This window comes from Dermacentor variabilis, chromosome 8 (genome assembly GCF_050947875.1).
Source record: "Dermacentor variabilis isolate Ectoservices chromosome 8, ASM5094787v1, whole genome shotgun sequence".
Taxonomy (NCBI): Eukaryota; Metazoa; Arthropoda; class Arachnida; order Ixodida; family Ixodidae; genus Dermacentor; species Dermacentor variabilis.
This window is the reverse complement of record NC_134575.1, coordinates 126,685,178-126,698,593: the sequence shown is the minus strand read 5'-3', so window position 1 is coordinate 126,698,593 and position 13,416 is coordinate 126,685,178. Positions and strand designations below refer to the sequence as shown.

The window sequence follows — 13,416 nt, the reverse complement described above, 5'->3', positions numbered from 1 at the left end:
AGGTAGCCCCAGAGATGTTCAAAGGGCTTGGCCTTGAATGCTCTGTAACACATGGATGTTAGTTTTGTCAACATTGGACCGCACCGGTGTGCTATATCGCTAGTACCCTAGAAAGAGCGTCCTGTATATAGTTGAATCATAGATAACACGGATATACCCCACGTTTTACGGGCAAGACACTTTAGTATATAGGTGATAGAGGTTATCCTCTTCTTGAAGTATGAGATGTGGGGGCTGCATGAAATGTCTCTGTCGATACTAATGCCAAGGAATTGGTGACATCTTACGTAAGAAATTGTTTGGTGGTCAATAGAATTGGGGTACCACGTCATGGGCTTGCGAGTAAAAATGACTAAGGGGCACTTCTCGGTCGAAATGCTGAGGCATTGAGTACGCAGGACCGATGATGTTAGGGCCACTGCTGTTTTGAGCCGTGCACGCACCTAGAGACGTGTAACTGCCGAGGCTCATAGGCATATGTCGTCAGCATATATGGAAATGTTGACTGTATATGGTAGAACATCGGCAAGTCCAAGGATTGCAAGGTTGAACAAATTGGGGCTAAGAACCCCACCGTGCAGGACGCCACAGAAATGTAATGGTCAGCGGTTCGGTCATCTGCACTGTGCACAAAGAAGTATCATCTGAATAGATAGCTCCGAATCCACCAAAACATGCGTCCCCCGGCGTGGTTGCTCAATCGCTGCGCTGTTGGGCTGCTGAGCACGAGGTGGCGGGATCGAGTGCCGGCCATGGTGGCCGCATTTCGATGGAGGAAAAATGCGAAAACACCTGTGTACTTAGATTTAGGTGCACTTTAATGAACTCCAGGTGGTCGAAATTTCCGGAGTCCTCCACTACGGCGTTCCTGATAATCAGAATATGGTTTTGGCACGTAAACCACATCATTTAATTTTCTAAAAATGTATTCACCAATTCCACTATTTTCCAGGGCATTAAGAATGGCTTCACGGGTTACGTTATCATAGGCGCCTTTCACATTGAGGAAAAGTGCAACCGATATACGTTTGCGGTGCTTTTGTTGCTGCACAGACGTCACGAGTTCGATGACGTTGTCAATAGAAGAATGGCCTCTTCTAAATCCAGCCATGGCCTCGTCGAATACATTGTGGCGCTCAATATACCATTCTAGGCGTGTCAGAATCATTCTTTCTATGACCTTCCCAACGCAGCTGGACAGCGCAATGGGTCGGTAGGACGCTGGATTTAGTGGTAACTTTCCAGGCTTCAGGAGTCGTAGCAAGCGGCTGGGCTTCCACCGCTCAGGAATGCCACCATCACTCCATGACTGGTTGTAAAATTCCAGAAGTCGACCTCGGCCATCTTCACCTAGGAGGCATAAAGCTGCGTAGGTGATGCCGTCTGGTTCTGGCGACGATGAGCGCTTGCGTGGGGCCAGAGCAGCGTCCAATTCCTCAAGTGAGAAGGATACATTCAATTCTGGGAAGAATGTCGCAGGAACCTTGCCCAGAACTTTGCTATTGATGACGACCACACTGCCGGCATTCTTCACATAGAAATCTTCGGCTATATCAACCTGCCGGCGGCCTTGATGGAGGGCTACGGCGCAGAATGGGTGTCGTTGCTGCGGAGAAGAGCCAAGGCCGCGCACTGTCCTCCATATAATAGACAGTGGCTTGCGGGGGTAAAGTGATTCGCGGAACGTCTTCCAACGTTGTTCCTGCAGCCTGTCCATGCGACGTTGGATTTTCTTCTGCATACGTCGAGCGACTTTAAGGTCATGAATTGACTTGCTGCGCCTGTATCGCATCTCGGCCCTTCTGCGAATCATTCGAAGTCGCTGAAGTTCCATGTCAAAATCCGTACGTTTTTCCTGTGTGTAAGGGCTTATTTAGACGCTTCCAGCACACTTGTAATAAGGCCTTCATGCTTCTTCCACCTTTGTCTTATATTTTGGCCACCTTAGTTGTCGGGAAGTAGAAAAGGAGAAGCTTCCAAATCCAATGATTCCTAATTATGTTTGAATATGGTCACTGCCATGAGTGTCGATGTCAAAGAACCATCGAGTATTTTACCAAGGTGCTGTGGCACCAAACACAAATCTAAGCAACTGCTGTAAGTCGAACCACGCTAGTACGTTAGACGGTCATCATTCATAATGCTGATTTCGTGGTGGGAAGCAAATTCCACAAGTTTCCGGCCCCTGGAACCTATTCTGGAGCTTCCACAAACCAAGTGATAAGCACTAATGTCGCCAGTGGCAATCCAGGGTCCAGAAGTCACCGTCAGTATGACTCGCAGTGGGCCGCCATCGAACCAACTAGATGGGGAGATGTAAGCGCCGATAAGCGTGAAGGCCACTTTATTCTTTGTAATGAGGAGACACACGTATTGGTTTCCATCATGAGGCTGCACCAAGTGAGAAGTTTAAGTTAGTTCTGTACGAATGTAAGGAATTACTTCGCTGAATTGTCCACACGTCGACGCCATAGAACCTCCGTACTGAGAGAGTCTTAGCGCTTTTGACACGTTTGGTTCACATACTACCGCAACAGGAAATCGGTTCGTAGAAACATATTGGCAGAAACATGAAATCCGTGAATTAGGTCTTCTGGCATTCCACTGGAAAATCGTCGCACTGTACACTTCATCAGAAAGCAAAGGCAGTGGAAGAGCCATTGTGCTTACGCTAGATTTGCAAGCACTGGGCTAAGGGCGTCCAACACTTGCGCTGCGCTTCGAGCTGTTGGTGTATTCGAGTTGCCCACAGGCGTGCGACTTGCGTTTATCAAAGACGAGCGTTGTTGCAATGTGGCGCTCATGTTCTCTCAGCTCAGCTGGGTTGAAGGGTGGAGCATTGTGGTGCCACTCCTGGTTGGGGTTTATTCACAGGGCCTATCCTTGGCAGTGGTAGCCATGCTTCATCCATGGCATTCTTTTCAGCTGATCCATTATCAGTACGCGATTTGAACACATTCTGCAGGGGGTTGGAGCGCATTCAACAGCAAGAGGCTTTGCGGCACGCGTATTGTGTATGCGCAGAGGAGAATTCCTTGATGAGCGTCTGCGCCTAGAACGACGTCACCTGACGTCAGCTGCTGCTTCACGATGAGTCGACCAGTCCCTCACCATTTTCTTCAAGGCGGAGAGCTCTTGCTTAACTCTTGGACATTCCTTTGCTGAGGCGTTGGGGGGCCCTTGACAGGTTGGACACTTATCAAGTTTTAGGCTGGCAGTTGTCTGCAGAGCGTTGTGCTGCACTCTGCAGACAACTCATATGACAGACTAATCGTAATATGCAATATCACAGCTAGTCTATCAGGCTGCGAAAGCATAATTGAGTTTAAAGAAGACATAGGTGAGTATGATTAAAAGGAGCCCTCATCATGCTGCGATGCAAAAAACGGTTCATGATTAAATTAAATAGAATGCATGTGTAATGCTTCATGATTTATTTAATAGGTATGCAATATCTATTGTGCCGCTTGGAGCAACAACTTTTTCGTGTAAAGTACCACGAAGGTTACAAATATGATGTTAGCTGTAGTTCTATATAATATTTTTGCATCGCTCCCGATAATACCGCGAAAACTTCAGTACCTAAGTTCCGACGCCAAATGAACTAATCTTTTTGACACTCTCACGTGCCTTCAGACAGCACTGCAGTCCATGCCTTCCAGATGGTAATTGTTCAGCCTCTAACGCATGCAAATATCGTTAATTGTTTCCTACCTATGCATACTTTAAACCAATACCCATTTCCTGCAGTACATTCGTTGGCGCTTCAACAGAGCCATTTCCCTGACGGCGTGTGTCATCTACATTTTTCTTACGGTAAGTAGATAAAATCATATTGATTTCGCACAAAGCACACTGACAGGCAAAATAATCGAAAATAAATTTTATCAACAGTTTTTCACGCGGATATTCTGTTTTCAACGTGTGATTTAAATTTACATATCAACAACACCTCAACTGTATGTATATTTTGCATCGATTATTCTTTCTTATCGTTGAACTTGTAGTGTAGAAGCGCTTAGTGGGGTGAAAAAATTGGGGCCATCATATTCCTGATTAGAAACGCATTCATGTCGTCAATTATTAAATAATTAGTCCTCACATTTCTGTAATAAGTCTCGCTGAACGCATTATTTCAATGAGGACGTCCACTGGCCCTTCTGTTCCGAAAATTTGAATGCACAAATTCGAGTAGCATACAAAACGAGCTGGATGCCTGCTTGAAACGCGCTCGATGGAATAAGCTCGCTCACGCTCGTAAGTCATAGGTTCGCAAAGCCTAATGCCACGTACATGAAATACTGATTCAGCACTCAGCCGGATCTTCTTTGCAAAATAAGCCCAACTATTGTCTGCACACTCCATTTCTTTGTTCAATTATCGTCATTCTCGTTTCAGCAAAGTACTGGCGCTATCTCTATTTCGGCAGCATCGGTGATGCTAGTCACTGGTACGTATCCAATACTGTGGCAACCGGATTGGGGGGACATAGCGTAAGAGGATAATATGAACCGACATAAAATATGTTCAGTAACAGTGTCCCAATGCTCAAATATCTCGTGATGTTCCTATGACGAATGCAAATGTAAGGAAGAGATACGATAGAATGAGGGGGAATTGCAAACAATGAATTGTTCCGAAACTTACACAGTTCTTATGGAACATATCTCACTGATCATACAAAGGCAGATAATCTTAATATTCAAGTACAAATACAATATGTAGCGGAGAAGCCGCGTCGAATAGCACAACTGCACACCTCAGTGTGAAATAAGAAAGTTCCGAAATGCCAGTGCAGCCGTGCCGACATCAGACATCCTCTCGACTACCGAATTGAACTTGTAGACAGTCAAGAAAGTCATTTCTCCACTCATTAAACGGACTGGTTGCTTTTACGCATGAGAGTCAAGTGGAAATCCGTGTAGCTCCCGCGAATACTAATGAAATTGAAAGGTTATCTACAGGCACCTGGAAAAGTTTCACGTTGGTCAAACCTGCTCACACCACGTTTATGCACCTACCACATTTTCTTTGCATGTAAATGTAAACAATTATAGTGCAAGTTTATGGTCACAAACTTAGATACACTGCTCGTATTTCATGTATATTATGATTGGAAGAACCTGCTCTGAATTAGAATGGTCAGACTTCCAATAGTGCACTTGAAGCACACTGTCACGCGGTTGCTTTGGGGATGGTATGATGTACTCGCACGGTGGACGAGTGGGCAAACGTCGAGTAGGGCCTTCAAAGCACCGGAAAGCAAGACACAACCACTGTCACCCAGGAGTTCGCCAGGGACTCCATGGTACAGAACAAAATGCCGTAAGATGAACAATTTATCGCTGTGTGCGATGGCAGACAGTCAGAGCGACTGTTTCGACATAGCGAGGCAAGTGATGCAGCGCGACAATAATTCAGGGGTTACCAGCTGGAGTTGATGAAAGTGGGCCATATATCTTGCTGTCAAAGTAATCAGAGGTTCCACTAGGTAACGGAGGGAACTTTGGTGAATAGCGTTGTCTGGGAGCTGGTTTCCGAAGTTAGCGCTAAGCACAGGAGCCAATGAATTTTTGCACATAGGTATACATGCCACAACAATAAAATCGCAGGCGCAGTCTAGTGCAGGTCTTGAAGAGACCGGAATGTGCGCACTGGGGGTTGGCGCGAAAAGCGGTGCATATATCGACACGAATGCGGTGGGCTACCACGAGCACCCCCTAACGACCGTCAGATCAATACTTTCGACGGCAAAGATGGCCGTCATGCATGGCGAAGTGGTTATCCTGGCGGCAAAGAGCGCGGAATGATGAAGCGGTGGAAGCGTGAGAAAGGATGTTGATGAGAGCACTAACCCAAGGACCTTTGCGCTGCTCCGCAGCCATGTTGAGTAGTGCAAATTAGGAAATTGTGGGCTCAAGGAAGGAGACGTAAGCACTGTCAGCTGATACCGCTGAGCGTGAAAGGGCGTCGGCATCTGTGTGCTTGCGGCAGGATGAAGACAAAATGGGGATATCGTACTCCAGTATCTTCAGGGCCCAGCGAGCAAAGCGACTGGATTGATCTTTGAGGATAGGCTACCAAGAAAGAACGTGATGGTCAGTGGAAAGGGTGATCGCATAAATATGGCCGAAATTTACGTAGAGCCCAAAATGGTGGCAAATGACTTCCTCTGTAACCGAGTAATTAGATGGTTTTAATGGCAATGCGGCTGACGTAGGCAACGACATTTTCATCGAGCTATTATTTCCGTTGCGCGAGCATAGCACAGTTTCCAACGCCACTGGAATCGATGTGGACCTCGTAAGGCCTACAGGACAGAAATGGCGCCGGCTCGATGGTGACATTAGCAGGCGGCGTAGTGTTGTGAAGGGATCCTCTTAAGCTGGTGGCCTATCAGAAAAATCTGTGTCGCAACGAAGTAGGTTGATAGAGAGATTTCTTATAGAGGCAACATTTCCAATAACACAGCCAAAATAGTAGCACACGCTTACGAAGCTTCGAAGTTCCTTTAGGTTCTATGATTTTGGAAAGTCAGCCACTGTGCGAAGCTTGGTAGCCTAAGGAAGAAGGCCACGTCGCAATACAATATGGGCAAGAATGGTGCGTTCTAGTGCAATGAAACGAGATTTCGTGAAATCCAGTTGGAGGCCCGCTTCAGTGAGGCATTGCAGTACATGCTCAAGATGGCAAACATGCCTATGGACTTTCCATTGAAAACACCAATACCTCATTGAGGTAGCGGGGACACCTGTATAATTTGAGGCCCAGTAAAACATTGCCCATGATCGTCTCAAAAGTGGTTGGAGCATTGCGTGCTCCAAAAGGCATCATGGTGAATCCGCATAATCCACCGGAAGCGAAAAATGTTATTTTCAGTCGATCAGATGTGTCATGGGGACTTGGCAGCATCAGAAGCGCGAACCTACAGTGAAAAAAACACGGCGCCCTCCTAAAAAAAGCCAGGGTGTCATCGATAAGTGACAGCAGGTAAGCATCCTTGCGTGTGATCTTGTTAGACGTCGGTAGCACACGCAGAAGCGAATGATCATCCTTTTTTCGAACAAGAAAAACTTGTCAGCACACGGACCTTTTGAAGATTGGCAATGCCCCACTTCTGCATCTCGACAACCAAGTCATCAATAACACGACCTTCTGAGGCGGAGACACGATAAGGAAGTTGTCGTAGAAGTGCGTGGCTTGTCATGTCGATTTAATGAGAAGCGGTAAATCTGCGACCCAGACTTAAGTATCGCTGTCGAAGGAAGCGCGAGATTTCTGAAGGCGGGCTACACGTTGGTTCTGTTCAAAAGAAGACGCTTAGACATCGATGGAGTGATGGAAGGCGTCGAGAAGGGACTGGTCTACGGTGTGGTCACAAGTGCACCAGTTTCCACAGAGGTTGATGGCGCAGCAACGTCCTAGATGCAAAGGCTGTCTACGCGCCCTGAACACTATCGGTGCACTCACGATAAAATGAAGTTACAGTTCACGCAAATCTATTGCTTACAAGCATCTTCTGGGCTAAATTTCAATAATGAGGACAGCAAAGAGCAGCACAGGACATTTGCGGCGAATAAATACATCAAAGAGTGTAAAGAGGGCAGTACCATCTGATATAGCGGCACATGACACAGTAACAAGGACGCAACAGCGCTGGGCAAAGGTAGTGTGACCATATACAAGCGCGTTATCAGAAAGAGGACGGGTTTCGACACCCTCAACGTGGAGGTGCGCAGAAAGTTATAGTTAGGTGTGGCAACAGTCAATAGCGGCGTTGTGGCTGGAAAGTAAGCCCCAACCTAAAATGATATCACTGGAGCACTAGCGGAGCACGAGGAACTGAGTGGCATATAGAAGTCTTTGAATGACAAGTCGAGGAGTAGAGATAGCCAGAGGTGGTCATATTTTGGGAACGTGCTGATCGAAGAAACAGGCCCAACAACGGCGTCAGAATTTTGCAAAATGTGTGACTTAGTTTTCGCGCTCATGACAGATACGGCGACTATGGTAACAAAGACAACTGCTTTGCTAGGCAGCAGTGACGCTGGCTAGAGAGGTTCGAGGACTTGCGTTTTGCGACGAGGTCAAAGTTCGTGCATTGCGAACTTCGGCTAGGAGATTTCCTGGTCAGGTTACCCGGTATGGCGGCTCATTGAAGAAAGCGGGTGCTGACGTGGACATGGTGAGTAACGCATTGGTACGATTTGAGCGATTGTGCTAGGGTGGCGCTCTCGGCATGTTCCAAAAAGAAAGCATGCGACGACGGCATGACGCGTCACGTGAACTGCACCGTAACAAGCAAAGCAGATCGGAAGATCATCCAAGGTGCGCCACTTCTAACTATGCTCTGAGTCACGGTTGGAAGTTACGAAAATGCAGCGTTTCTGTAAGCCGCATAGGTAGCGGTGAGAAAGTCGGTGGTGGTGGTAGTGTTATGTGCAGACACTGACGTCCGAGGTGCAGTCACTGATGGTGGATCACGGACATGGGGGATGCCTTGAGAGGCTTGCTTTTGGATGATGCTGTGGAGCGTAGGTTTAAGCGAGTGTGAGGACGGTGGCATGCAAGACACAAAATATAGTAGGCATGCAACATCTGGTGTGAACAAATTCCTGCATCTTCAAAGAGCAGGTACATGCAGTCAACTGCGTTGACATGGCTTTATAGGATATGATGTGGACAATGAGGGCGTCTGGTTTGGAGACATTGCCTGCGGAAGCAGTCGCAGCTTCGGCAAAGCTCAATTACTTCGACGACAGCGCAAGGACTCTTTGTTAGCAACATTTGAGCGCGCAGTATTCAATTCTTTTCATGATACGCTTGATGTTTTCCTCTTCGGGCATCGAAACGCTCACACGTTTGAAATGTCGACGATGTCTTCCGTTAACTTGTAATTTTTACCGACCCTCCATGATCTTATACGCGAGCATTGCTCTGCGCGAAGCCTTCGTACTGCTCGTCGACCTAGCATACACACACGCACACACACACCAACACGCGTGCGCGCGCGCGCACGCGCCTACGCGAACGCACACACATGTACTTTCAGCGTCAAATGAAAGGCGGACAGCGGAGCGCATGGCCCAAGCATATGTGAAGGTTTAGTACGCGCCGTCCTCTCATCAGCGTTGACAGGAACGCACATCCAGTGTGGCCGCACTCCACGATCTACCTTTAGTGAGATAGTTTAGCTTCTGTTCTGGCTCTTACATTTGAATGAGAAAATAAAAAGAACACAAGCTAAAATTCGCAGTTTACGGCGAATATTGGAGCGCAGCTCACCGAAACCATAACTGCTATCAGCGCCAACAGCGGCGCGCGTGGTGGAGTTTGCACTGTGAACGTCATACATCGTCTCATGTGGTTTGCCGCTTGTGCGCTGCATCCCTTCTTTCACTCGGCAAACTTGCGCAGCGTGATATAGCTGGCAGCCGCGGCGGGGCCCGGCGCTGGACTGCCGAGCGCATTTGGCCGTTTGACTCCCAACAAAGCGCTGTGCGGCCAAATCAGATATGCGCGCCTGTCAAAGGCCATGACTGGGCGGCGCGCACTATACCTTCCCTTATGTTTGGGTCACTCGCTGCGCTGTTCACATTTCAAATGACGCTGATATGATATAACAGAAATGACATAGCCCCAAAACCTCCCGTAAGAGGGAAGTGCTAAGTTGAAACTTGTGCGACATTGAAGTAAGGGTGGTCGATCACCATGCAACAACTTCGAACCACATTCCTGATCAAAACGGCTCTCCAGAGCATATAGTGCTTGAAGAAAAACAGAAAATGAGCACGCCAGGGCACCCGAACGCAGAAAGGAAAGCCAGACGTTAGCGCTTTCTGAAAATGAAATACTTATTGGCGGCAAGGTTTTACACAAGAACCGAGGGCCACACGCTCAAACAACGAAAAGAAAACACATCCTTCTACAATTATGTACTCGCAACAACGCTTTCTTTAGCGACACTGGCTTATATACAAATGGCTACTATTTATTATTCAATGCTATGTTTCTGCCACGCTACGATGGACGTATGTGCGAGGCATACTTCACGGTTGTTTCATATATAATATACATCGGTGATAAAGCGAGTAACAATACGTTTAGGCGTTGCAATTATGTTAGTATTGGTATAATCCGCAAACACCGACACCTGTACGGCCACGTGTGAGCTCGCATCATGTTTTAACTTCTATTTTCTTGCACTTTCTATTTTAAACTAGTATACGTCTTTGACTGGGCTCTGTAACTACATTCAAACGACACCTGCCTCCTGTGTACTATGCGTGTCGTACATTGCTTCAACAGGCAGCTTGTGCGAAAGTAATCCGCTGCCTCAGCGGCTTTGGCTTTCTGCGGCTAAGTAAGTGGCCGTGGGTTCAATTCGCAGCTAGCTACGCCAACCGAGGCGGAAATTCGGCAGTGCAAGCGTTCTTGATTTAGCTTCACGCTGATAAATAAACCATGGAGTCGAAAGTAATCCGGTGCTCTTCGCTACAACGTTCCCCGTGATGAACTACCGATATTTCGCGACTTCAAGTATGACAATTACAGATTACACTAGCAAAACTCAACTGCTGCACGTTGCTGGCCGTGAAAAGACTGCTACATTGACAAATGCATTCGCCCAGCGGATTCAGTCTACGCAAAACGGTGGTGTTAGATTTGGGATCAGGAGAGTAGAAAATAAAAAAATACCCCCCCCCCTGGCACTAATGTTAGTGCGCCAAGAAAAATTCTGTGATTTAAAAATCGAGTTTCTTTCTGCGCCAGCAATTACTCCTCTCGGTAAAAATTCTCGCAATCTCTTGCAAAATATCTCGCAAAACCGTTTGCTCTTTGGTGGAAGAGTGCGGGCGCTGAGCACACAACCACGCATTTTTTGCATGCTAGTCTGAATTCTTTGTGTACACAGCACACCGCCATGTATGTTTTGTTCACTTTTTTTAAATTTTCATGAAAACAACCTTTTGCAGTGTTCAAGGCTCCGTTTTTATGGTGCAACATTGCCATTGGACTTTCCGGAACAATCTACACAGCATTGGTAAGCAAATTACATTGTGCTTCTCGCATGTTTAGGTGGTCACACTGGCGTGAGTTCTTGTGCACAACACATATAATTATTTAAAATATTTTTATTTAGCCAAGAAAACGCTGTTTCAATAAATTATGTCAATAGTTCTTCAGTTTCTGCCTTTAACATTATTTGCGGTATTTGCTTAAAGACTATCTCAATTTCTCAAATATTACTACCACAACAATTCTTACTTATGGCAACTTTTTTAGCCTCATTCTTCATTACGATCACTGTTTCATGTACTGCTAAAGCATAGCCTCATAATAAGGATACAGAACCTTAGCTTGCTAACCCATCGTCTTTTTAGAGCATCCGAATGTCTCATCATCATTATCATCATCAGCCTGGCTAAACCCACTGCAGGGCGAAGGCCTCACACATATTCTTCAACAACCCTGGTCATGTACTAATTGTGGCCGTGTTCTCCCTGAAAGCTTTTTAAACTCATTCGCCCACCGAACTTTCTATCAGCCCCTGCTACGCTTCCCTTCTCTTGGAATCCATTGCGCAACCCTTAATGACCATCGGTTATGTTCCCTCCTCATTGCATACCCTGCCCATGCCACCCCATTTCTATTTCTTGATTTCAACTAAGATGTCATTAATTCGCGTTCCTTCCCTCACCCAATCTGCTCCCTTGTTATCGCTTAACGCTACACCCGTCATTCTTCTTTCCATACCCCGTTGCGTCATCCTCAATTTAAGTAGAACCCTTTTCGTAAGCCTCCAGGTTTCTGACCCTTAGGTAAGTACTAGTAAGACACAGCTGGTCATACACTTTTCTCTTCAAGGATAATGGCAGCCTGCTGTTCATGATGTGAGAACCCAAGCCCATTCTAATTCTTCTGATTATTTCAGTCTCATGATCAACTCATTACAACTTCCAGTGCCTCGCTACATATCGTAAACTGCTGTTCTCTTCTGAGAGTGTTAAGCATTACTTTAGTTTCCTGCAGATTCATGTTTAGACCCACCCTTCTGCTTTGCCTGTCCAGGTCAGTGAGCATGCGTTGAAATTGGTTTCCTGAGTTACTAAGCAAGGCAATATCACCAGTGAATCGCAAATTACTAAGGTATTCTCCATTACCTCTTATCCCCAATTCTTTCCAATCCAAGTCTCTGAACACCATCTGTAAAAAAGCTGTGAGCATTGGAGAGATTGTATCTCTCTGCCTGACGCCCTTCTTTATTGCGATTTTGTTGGTTTCTTTATGGAGGTGACTGTTGAGCCGCCATAGAAATATTTCAGTATTTTACGTACGGCTTGTCTACACCCTGATTGCGTAATGCCTGCATGACTGCTGGTGCTTCGATTAATCAAACGCTTTCTCGTATGCAATGAAAGCTATATATAAGGGTTGGTTATATTCCGCGCATTTTTCTATCACCTCATTGAAACTGTGAATATGGTCTATTGTTGGGTAGCCTTTAAGAAATCCTGCCTGGTCCTTCAGTTGAGAGAAGCCTATGGTGTTCCTGATTCTATTTGCGAATACCTTAGTAGTATGCTGATCAGTCTATAATTTTTCACCTGTTTGGCGTCCCCTTTATTATGGATTAAGAATATGTTGGAGTTGTTCCGAGATTCCGTTACGTTCGAGGTCATGAGGCATTGCGTATACAGGGTGGCCAGTTGTTCTAGAACAATGTGCCCACCATCCTTCAACAAATCTGCTGTTACTTGATCCTCCCCAGCTGTCTTCCGCCTTTGCATAGCTCCCAAAGCTCTCTGTACTTCTTCCGGCGCTACTTTGGAATGTCAAATTCCTCTCGACTATTCCCTCTTCCATTATCTTCGTGGGTGTCACTGGTACTGTATAAATCTCTATAGAACTCCTCAGCTACTGGAACCATCTTATTCACATTAGTAATGATATTGCCGGCTTTGTCTCTTAACGCATACATCTGATTCTTGCTTATTCCTAGTTTGTTCTTCACGGCTTTTACGCTTCTTCCATTCCTGAAAGCATGTTGCATTCTTTCCATATTATACTTCCTTATGTCAGCTGTCTTACGCTTCTTGAATAACTTGGAATGTTCTGCCAGTATTATTCTAGCTGTAGGGTAAGAGGCTTCCATACATTGGCGTTTCTTAATCAGATCTTTCGTTTCCTGTGATAGCTTACTGCTATCATGTCTAATGAAGTTACAACCGAGTTCTATTGCACGCTCCACAGTAATGCCCGTAAGATTGTCGTTCATATCTTCCGCACTAGGGTCCTCTTCCTGAGTTGAAGCCGAATACCTGTTCTGTAGCTTGATCCGGAATTCATCTATTTTCCCTCTTACGGCTAACCCATTGATCGGCTTCTTATGTACCAGTTTCTTCCGTTCCCTCC

General features: G+C 46.2%; 1 protein-coding gene across 1 annotated transcript in view; it reads left to right on the top strand.

The window, feature by feature from the left end:
• Positions 1–13,416, top strand: part of LOC142590571 (sodium-coupled monocarboxylate transporter 2-like) — a 183,409-nt gene that overhangs the window by 41,406 nt on the left and 128,587 nt on the right. Inside the window, exons 2-4 of the mRNA XM_075702856.1 lie at positions 3,751–3,816; positions 4,399–4,450; positions 10,977–11,044. Of these exons, the coding sequence (XP_075558971.1) occupies positions 3,751–3,816; positions 4,399–4,450; positions 10,977–11,044 (186 nt within the window). The remainder of the gene's footprint in view (positions 1–3,750; positions 3,817–4,398; positions 4,451–10,976; positions 11,045–13,416) is intronic.